This window comes from Neolamprologus multifasciatus, chromosome 20 (assembly GCF_963576455.1).
Source record: "Neolamprologus multifasciatus chromosome 20, fNeoMul1.2, whole genome shotgun sequence".
In the NCBI taxonomy this organism is placed as follows: domain Eukaryota; kingdom Metazoa; phylum Chordata; class Actinopteri; order Cichliformes; family Cichlidae; genus Neolamprologus; species Neolamprologus multifasciatus.
Window position 1 is genome coordinate 9,922,098 of NC_140458.1, and position 10,088 is coordinate 9,932,185.

Genomic DNA, 10,088 nt, shown 5'->3' on the forward strand with positions numbered 1-10,088 from the left:
CGGTGGTAATAACAGCTCGATTGCTTGCGAGGTGAGCGGGTCTATCCCCCGCTTTGCCGTGAGACTGGGCAGACATCTCCGAAATCATCGAAGCACTTTTGCAAAGAGGCTGTATCTTGAGAAACCGACCAGACACATGAAGATTAAACCACTACATTCTCGGTTAAAAAATATTAAAACTGTATTTGGTGACACACACAAACAGGGTTTTTCAAAGTTCAGTTCTGTTAGTTTCCACATGCTGGTTGTTGTGTGCTAAAAACAATGGCCACCAGGCCAAAGCAATGGTTTTGAGTCGATCAGCGTTAACCCCGCCCCCTGAGTTTGATGGGTGAGGTTGACAGATAAAATTATTTCATGATGAGAGCCAGGTGCCAGGACTGCCAAAATGAAATAAATAAATATATCATTAAATAATTAATTAAATGTGTCAATAATTAATTAAAATGTGAAATACATAAATAATTAATTAAATGTGTCAATAATTAATTAATTACATGTGTCATAACTATTTATTTAATTAATTATTTCCCATTTTAATTAATTATTGACACATTTAATTAATCATTTAATGGTGTATTTAATTAATTCATTATGGCAGTCCTGGCGTTCCATAGATCGAAGACATGAGGAGCACTATGGATGAAAGCAGCAGCTCCGACCCGGACCAAAGTCCGCCTAAGAAGTCTTCAGCAGCTGCAACAGCGTCAGCCTCATCTCTCAATGCAGATGTAAGAGTCCCTAAAAGTTACTTGAAATGTAGAACCGATCAGGTTAATAGAAACAAAATAAACCGCGTTAATTGCATTTTTAGTCACCTTATCCTCCTCGCGCAAAATAGCCAATACACCGGAAATCGATCATGGCAGTTTATCCACAAATACACGAAATCTGACAGCAACCTGCTTCGATTGGATATTAACGTCCTGTAGGAAAGAAGAACTTCTCATCAAACCGCAATGAAGGTGAAAAGACGATCCTCATAAGGAGGGACAGACAAAACATAGCAATGCAGTAGATCCTACGATCGTGCATAATTGTAACATTTTTAGTTTTGTTTGCTTCAGAACTTACAACTTAGAATATTTCTGCTGTTTCGCACATTTTGATACAAAAAGTCCATATTTGTCCACAAGTAATAACATTTTCCCTCTTCAGTTATTTATGTCAAATCGAAGGGGCTGCCTCATGCGGAAGCTTGTTTCTTAAAAAAGTTAGGTCGAAATTTCGAATGATCTTAAAATTTGTTATTTTTCATTTACAGAAAACAAACTTTTTTTTATGTAGTGATGTAAACGCATTGTTATAGTGCCCCACTACTGAGATTAGAGTGAAGAATAAAAATATGCACCTTAATTACTTCTATTGTGCTTTCACCAGCACTTACTGTTAGGCCACAGTCAGCTGCTGGCTGGAAGAGTAATGCAACCACTCCTACCCAAGTCAGCCGTTCTTTAGTTGGTTGTTGGAGATATAGTGGTTTTACATTTGATTGAATGTAAATGCCAAACATTTTGCCCAAGACACCACTCTTTAAAAAGGAAAAATATGCACTTAATAAAAACAAAAACAACTTCTTAGTTGGAAATAAATGCGCTTCCTGTATTTTGGCTGGGAAAGTAATGCCTCAAACCCCCCAATGACCCCAGAAAGTTTGTTTCTAACTAAATATAAACATTGCTAGGATAATATTTCATACAAGCGAACATTGGCCTTGGGTACAATTATGATATATCTCACCCCCGCTTTGCTGGGTGGAGTAGATATAGTGCACCAAGATTCGTATGATTCATGTTTTTAAGGAGTCTAAAATGTGTCAGACTGTTGTCGCTTCGACTTCTCTTTGCAATATCAGATTTCAGTTCTGATAGCAGTCACACCCAACATGGTTTGTAAATAGTAGTAATCTGCACTACTGTAGTCTTTTTGTGTTGTAATTCCTTATTATTAGGCTGTTTAAAAAGCTCCATGAAAGACCTCCATTGAATCCAAAATTGTTCAACAGCAATACTTACTGGGACCAGGCCTCATTATAATATCATATCATCCCAGTGGAGGTCTTTCTACTCTAGGTTTGCTTGTGGTTCCAAAAGCAAATTGTGAGTCAGAGCAGTCAGCTATCAAGCTTCTCTCCCTTGTAAGCAGCTCCCAGTTTCGATTTGATTTACAGACATCTCCTCAAATTAGGTTTAAAAATGTCCTTTTTAATAAAACCCAGTTAGGGCAGAATCCAGTGACCTTGAAACATTCTTAGTTGTTTTGTTATAAACTCGGGCTGCTGGGAACGGCACATGATGCACTTAACATTTCAGTCCTTATGCATTTACTAGTGTACATCACTGACTTCTTTCTACCAGTTTATATTTTGTCCTTGTGTCCGTGTGCTCTCTTTGTCTTTCTGTTTTTGTTCTCTATTTTAAGCTCCTGGAGGAGATCTTCCTAAATGTCCCTGCCTGTCAGGTGGTTTGTGTTTGTCAATTAGTATGTCATCAGTGGAAGGAAGTGATTGACAGCAAATCTTTGTGGAGAAAAAGGTGCAGAAGAGAAGGGCATCCCATCTGTAGTTAAAAAAAAACAGGACTGGAAGTTGTTTTATTTCTTGTCCAAAAAGAAAAGAAATCTCAAGAATCCAAATGGAGAAGGTAAGTAACCATAAAATGAACTTTACTTAACATAGTAGTATGATTCATTTTCAAATGAATCCAAAACATTTAAAACACCATTACTATTACTATTATTTATTTATTTGTTTATTTTCTAGAAGGACTGAATGGCTGGAAGATCTTGAGAAATGGTGGCGATCAGTGGGTTGCTTGGGGAATTAGGAGACCACATCCAGATGAAGCAGTCAAAACAAACTTGCAACCTCTTTGAGTGAGTATTTAACCCTAGCGGATATACAAATTTAACTGATCCTCTAAACCCATAGACGTAGAGATGAAAATGAAAATTTGATCTCTGCGTGATTTTATGCAATGCAGACATGTGAAATGTTGGATAATAACCCAGAATGTTGAATCTGTTCATCTGGACGTTGCGCTTTTCAGTGGGAGAGAAGTCATTTGAATGAGTGATTTCTCTCCCAGTGAAGTGAAATCCTGGAATTTCCTTACCTGGATATTTGAGCATGCATCAAGACTTGTATAATACAACATTTTAATTATTATTAATTGTTGTTATTATTTTTTATCATTCATTATTTACTTTTCTAGCATTAAAAATTATATTTAAAAAACTATTCCAAGTTGTTTGAAAGCTGGAAAAAAGAAATACCTTAAAACTTTCTTACACTATATATGAAATAAGCTGCGTAAATTATTTGATAGAAACGATTTGATGAATAGTGCCTATTTGCTGTTCGAAATTGTTCATTTAAAAAAGGGGGAAAATCCCCGGATGACCCATAGCGGAAGTCTCCGTCAAGAAGGCTTAGAAGAGTGTTAGCTAGGAATGTTTTCCGGAGTATCCCCGGTGTTTTACGGTATTAACATAATCAGTCTGTGTTCTTCAGTTACTGCGTGCTAGAGAGTGCAATCCCAGTGGGAGTGACTGTTGTGGACGAACTACCTATGTAGCATTTTAGAGCATATCCCCGCCTATGAAGGGCGGCTCGAATGTCTCGAGGTAAATACCACCGCAACTGACAGGAAGGGCAACGTAACATGAGAGTACAAACCATGTATTCCCGTAAGTGATTACTTTGACTGTAGAAATTAAATGAGTCACTTGTCGTTGGTTAAATTTAGTCTTGTAACATTATGAGTTCTAATCTATAAAGCAGTTGGACCTTATCTGTAGCTGCACTTCCGCGTTGTCGGCTACAAGTGGGTCAACACCAACGACGTTAGAAAAGACTTGTTTTTGGAGAAGACAGAGAGGGGGTACAGTAACATCAGGCTACTTTACAGCCCTTGGTTCGTCGCAGGGCATGAAGAGGAAAACGAAAGTCATGGGTGCAAGTCACAGCCATGGTACTGCGAGTTCAAAGTCTGGCACAAGCTACGTTGTAGCACAGCAGGCAACCTCGTCCTCGGCTCAAGAGGTGAGTGCCTTACTGGACTTTAAACACAAGGTAACTGCTGAATGAGCTTTGTCTCTGCATGTGCTGTTTGTTGTCCATCAGCCAGCAACGGAAAAGAGCAAAGTGATAAAGTTCAGTTCAGGTTTACTTATATAGTGTCAGTTTACAACAAATAGTTGCCTCATTGCGCTTTATATTGTCAGGTAAAGACGCAGCAGTACTGGAGAAACCCCCATAAAATCACGCGACTCCTCTTAAGGAAGCACTTTGTGACAGCGGGAAGGGAAACCCCCCTTTAAATTTAGAAGGAAAAAAAAGACTTACACAAAAACACTTTCCAAGTACATGAGAGGAAACAGGGGTACTCAACAGACCAATCACAGTGTTTTGGGGTTGCCCCCTAGAGACGTGAACGCCAGGTTACCGAGTTTCAAATGGGTTTGCAATTCCTTTTTATAATTCCTGCTGAAGCATAAATCTGCATTAAGGAGAAAGAATACAAAATATAATGAAATATTGGTGAAACTGGCCCATCCAGTGGGTCAGATGGGAGCCTTTGATGTCTTTTTATTTAATCTTTTATATTCCCTGAACAATCACAGGTTTTAAGCTAAAATGGTTTTGGAATCTTGTGGGTAAAGAGGTGCAAAGGTTTTGCATCTATTGGCACAAATGTAAAACTTTTGCAGAGAGGATTATGCATCACACTGATGTGATCATCATCACATAATGACTGTGACTCAGAAACATCTTCAGATTTGGAGAATGGAAAAAGTCACTTTGAGTGATGAAATTATTGTCCCAATAAAAAAAAAAACAATACATCCAGATGAAGAGAATTAACTGGGATTTTGTTAGCTGGATGGTTGAACTTGCATCATAACAAATAAAGGGAGATTTGTGTCACTTAAACAAGCAACATGGCCAACTTGACATTTTTTACCATCTGGGGAACCTTTTCTAATGCTTAAGTCATCAGTAGCTGCCTGTCATCAGAAGAAAAAGAAAACAATCGTAGCACAACAGAACATTTCCTTTTTTATAATTCCAGTCTAGCAAGAATCCTTATGTAGAAAGAAAAATACATTCAGAGGCAGGGTTTTGTCTGCCAGACATACACATCTTTGGTTTCTAGGTTTTGTGATTAAAACAGTTTAAATAGTTACTATTTCAGTGCAAGCACAAAGGAACCTCATTTAGAAGGAATTCAAATGTGCTTTATAGCCACCCTGTGAATGAAAGTTCATGAAGTGCTGGAAAAGTTAATTTTTTAAAAGCTTTTGTTTTGTTCTTTTTCTTTTTTTTTGTGTTGTCTGTGGAAATCAATAATATTGTAAAATGCTGATGTAGTTCAAATGGTGAGATTATGTAAACAGCTGGGACTATTGATCCAGGTGCAGTGATGGAAAACTGAACTTATTTTTTTAAAGCTCCTTCTTATGAGTGCTTTTTTTTTTTTAAAATCTAGTTCTTCCCTGTTCCTCTGGAGATCCTGGAGGAAATCTTCCTACATGTTCCGGCCGACCAGGTGGTTCATGTTTGTCGGTTGGTGTGCTCACAGTGGAAAGAAGTGGCTGACAGTGAATCTTTATGGAGAGTAAGATGTAGAAGAGAAGGATACAACCTTCGTGATTCTTCCAAAACACCTGAAGACTGGAGGTTATTTTACTTCTTATGCAAGAAAAGAAGAAATCTTCTCAAGAATCCAAGAGGAGAAGGTCAGAATCCTTGAAGCTCAACAACTGATATGAAAAACAGTTTTTGTGTGTTTAAAAATAAAATGAGATGCAAACCTTTGTGGGTTTTTGTTTTCTAGGAAAAATGACAGGTTGGATGATAAAGGAGAATGGTGGTGATGGGTGGAAATTAGAGGACGTTATGGTGCCACATCCAAATGAAGTAGTCAAGAAAAACTTTGTGACCTCTTTTCAGTGAGTATTTACCAGTAGTCCTCCAAAAAATAAATGGCAATTATTTTTATATGCTTAATTCAAATGATGTACTAGTATTAAATGTTAAACTATTTTAAAATCATGTCTGTTTTTGCAGAATGTGCACAAAGGAGCAGGTAATTGATTTGGAAAAGGAGGGCTACAGCCCGACCTTTATGGATAAGTTCAAACCAGACATCAAAATATCTGATTGGTAAGATGAATACACATGACATACTGACAGTTTTTTAGTTTGTTGCAAAAAGGATTTGGGTACACTTTTTAAAAGCATTTCAAATGTACATTAGATTTGTTCAAATCATACTTTGATTATAATCAATATGAAAAAAAAAATATATAAAATTAAGGTATTTATTTGCAACAGCACTGGTACCAACAGAGCCCTCTGGGCCTTCTCTAGCTGACACACAACTTTAAACAGGACCAATGCAGACAGTCAGGCACATAGCTCCTCCTCTCGCTGATAGATGAAATAGTAAATCCTCATAACACTGAACAAAACTTTTCAAGAATTTCGAGAGGTTCCCGTTGTTATAAATGCATACGTTAACATTAACCATTTCTCTATCAGCAATTAACTGATAGCTACATTTGCCATTGGTTATTATTAACCTAGCTGCTAGCGGACTGTAGTTAGATAAAGGATGAAAAATGACTGCAGGCTGAATGTGTCGCGGATGGAAAATTGAGATGTGACAATGCGGATTACGGACACATAGAGAACCGGGCAGGTTGCTGTCTGTGCAGAGGAGCGGGGAAACTGTAGTTGAACTGATCACAGAGTGTGCAGAACTAATCTGAGCAAAAAGAGTGAAACCTGGAGCAGAGCAGCCGAATCATACAAGTTTGGGCTTGAAGAGCAGCACTGAGGATGTAAAGAACTGCAGACAGAAGCGGAGCTGTGTGAACATTGAATGAGAGATAGACTGCAGGCAGATGTGGACAAGATGATATACACTTCTACTTTTGCAATAGTAGAAAAGTTAATTTTTAAATTTTCAATATAGTTTTTCTATACAATAATTAAATTATTTAGATGTTAAGTATTGTCATGTTTGTTGTGGCCTTTGGTTTATTAATACATTCTTAAATATTTCTCGATCTGTAATGAAATTATCTAAATAGTTTGTAAAACAAATAATATCTCTAAACTTGCTTTGCTAAATTACATTTTTTGAGACATGACTTCTTTGCAAATAGTTCTGTTGTTGTGGCAATCGGTCAGAATTTTCCTGTTGATATTGAAAATGGTGTTGAGATCAAGTTTGAAAACCCTACTTTGTGCAAAAAATTTGCACTTAACAAAAACCTTTAGGTCATGCCCAAAGTAAAAAGTTTTTTAGTTTTTGAAACAGTGGAACTAAACAAAACTTACTGATAACATATAGGAATATATCCCTTTTAAGGCTTGAATAATAAGAGAGAAAAACGTAGCTTGATATGATTGGTGATCCCTAATCTTTGTACAAATACATCCTCGTTACAGGTATGCACCACGATGGGATTGTGGATGTGAATATTCAATCCTTGTGCAGTTGCTGGATGCAAAGCAGAATGTTGTCCAGTCGTATACTCCCGATACTGTTTTCTTTGATCAGTGGAATGATCAGGAGTGGAAACAGGTATGTACAAAGTGAAATTTAATAAAGTTTAGTAACAGTGCAGAACCCACCAGCATATTTGGTCTACCGATATTTATTTTTCAGAAAATCCATGTATTCCGGGACTATAAACGGGGAGTGAGATACATTCGTTTTAGCCATGGTGGCAAGGACACACAGTTCTGGGCTGGATGGTATGGAATACGTGTCACAGACAGCAGCGTTGAAATATGTCCAGCAGTGGACACATAGCTTGTTGGAATTTGTCCAGTTCTTCCATCCTGCGTTTGCCTGCAATTGCACATTATCTTCTTACATCTCACTGACCATCTATTCATGTTTCCAGAGCTATAATCTCTGTATGTTACAAGTTTTCCAGTGAAAAGTCATTTTCTTTAATGTTTCACACAGAACACCTTAAATAAACAAAAGTCTGTTCACTTGCTTTGTGCGATTGTCATTGTGATGTCAATATTGAAGATTACTGAGTATTATTTAATTTGACAGGCTAAGTACTATTTCATGTACAAATACATGTCAAAGTTTACCCAAATTCAAAATGAAATGATCACTAATTTGTAGCTGGATTTCCGGTTTTCATGAGCCCATCCATCCATCCATCCATTCTCTTCCACTTATACTTTTCAGGTTTGTGGGGGGGGGGCTGGAGTCTATCCTAGCTGTCTTAGTGCGAGAGGCAGAGTAGACCCTAGAAAGGTCGTCAGTCTTTTGCAGGGCTAACACAGAGACAGACAACCATTTTTCACTCACATTCACACTTGTGGGCAATTTAGAGTTACCAATTAACCTAATTCCACAACTTTTCATGAGTCAATGTTTATCAACATTAAAACAAAAAATCTTTGGAAAAATATACTTTGTAATGATTTGTAAGATGCATTTGTATAATTTGATTAAATTAAACATTTTGTGTTGTCCTGTAAATTTGTTAAATTTTTATCTGGAAAATTTCAGGTATTTGTGAGAACAGCTACTGCTTTAGACATAAGAACCCCTTCAGTTTCATTGAACTGGATGTATAAGATCTTGTCAGAAGCCAATTATTTCCATTGAGTGATTGACTTGTTTAATTTGTCTGCTAGTTTAACTGTGATTATTGGAGATAAAACCTGTCCTTCTAGTTTTGAGTTTTTGTCAAATAATATGCAAGTGTGATTTATATTTGCATTCTGTTGTTGATGTAGGATGAATGAGTATTCAGTGATTTCTTGTGCACCTTGACCTGTTTGTCTGGAAGCCAGCATGTGACTTAATCCATATTTGCCTTACACATACTTGCCTTTACTTTCCATTTTGTAGCGTGAGAACTGGATATAATTATGTAAGCTTAAATGTTAACACATGCTTAAGAGGGAAACTTGAAAGCCATATACTATATAGCACTATGTGAAATTTGAAAACAAAAATTAAAGTGTTTTGGGCTTTACGGTTACTTTGTTTCTATATTTTTTATTTCCTGGTCTTGACACCATATAGAGACCAAGTGTAAATGTGTAAATCAATGCATGCTTGCATACAACATGAAACATTTATATCCTTCCTCGTGACTACAAACGTCTAACATCACCTTTTGTTGATGTTCTTGTTTTGTTTAATACCAAAGAGCCATTGTAATCCCGGGATAAAAACAAACTACAACTTTGCTCTCAAGCACTTTTGAAGGGTTTATTTCACTTTTCCTTTTCCTTCATATACTTAAAAGTGACAGTGAGTGATGAAGAAGAAGATGAATCAATCACACTTCTGAGAAATCAAACTGTCCACTGTCCACCAACACTGACAAATAGTTTCACATGCTGTTGTGCAAATGGAATAGACAACAGGTGGAAATTATAGGCAATTAGCAAGACATACCCAATAAAGGAGTGGTACTTCAGGTGGTGACCACAGACCACTTCTCAGTACCTATGCTTTCTGGCTGATGTTTTGGTCACTTTTGAATCCTGGCGGTGATTTCATTCTAGTGGTAGCATGAGACGGAGTCTACAACCCAGACATGTGGCTCAGCTTATCCAGGATAGCACATCAATGTGAGCTGTGGCAAGAAGGTTTGATGTGTCTTTCAGCGTAGCATCCAGAGCATGGAGTCGCGACTAGGAGGCAGGCGAGTACATCGGGAGACGTGGAGGAGGCCGTAGCAGGGCAACAACCCAGCAGCAGGACTACTACCTCCGCCTTTGCATGGAGGAACAGGAGGAGCACTGCCAGAGCCCTGCAAAATGACCTCTAGCAGGCCACAAATGTGTATGTGTCTGCTCATATGGTCAGAAACAGACTCTTTTACAGACTTTTACTGTGTTTCTATGATATTGTCAGAGCTGTGATAAACATAACGTTGAAACGCCATATTCTATGAGGCTTCTTGCATCTACCTTAAGTCTATGCTGACACGACTGCAAATCCCATCAAATAAAATGTTCAATTCGTATATACTTGCAGTATAAATGAATAATGTGTTATGTTACAGTCTTGGAATGAAACATTCCAATACAT

General features: G+C 37.5%; 1 protein-coding gene across 2 annotated transcripts; it reads left to right on the forward strand.

Moving 5' to 3' along the window:
* The first annotated feature begins 3,247 nt into the window (after nucleotides 1-3,247).
* On the forward strand, nucleotides 3,248-10,048 carry LOC146494429 (F-box only protein 6-like). 2 transcript variants are annotated; one of them, XM_085146354.1, is made up of 7 exons: nucleotides 3,248-3,687; nucleotides 3,926-4,042; nucleotides 5,490-5,739; nucleotides 5,838-5,952; nucleotides 6,071-6,166; nucleotides 7,460-7,595; nucleotides 7,680-10,048. In XM_085146354.1, the coding sequence occupies exons 2-7, from the start codon at nucleotides 3,929-3,931 to the stop codon at nucleotides 7,824-7,826; spliced, it is 858 nt and encodes a 285-aa protein (XP_085002480.1). In that variant the 5' UTR covers nucleotides 3,248-3,687; nucleotides 3,926-3,928; the 3' UTR covers nucleotides 7,827-10,048. The 2 variants fall into 2 exon arrangements, with proteins under 2 accessions (XP_085002480.1, XP_085002481.1); XM_085146355.1 differs by having other exon boundaries at nucleotides 3,248-3,624.
* The last annotated feature ends 40 nt before the right edge of the window (nucleotides 10,049-10,088 follow it).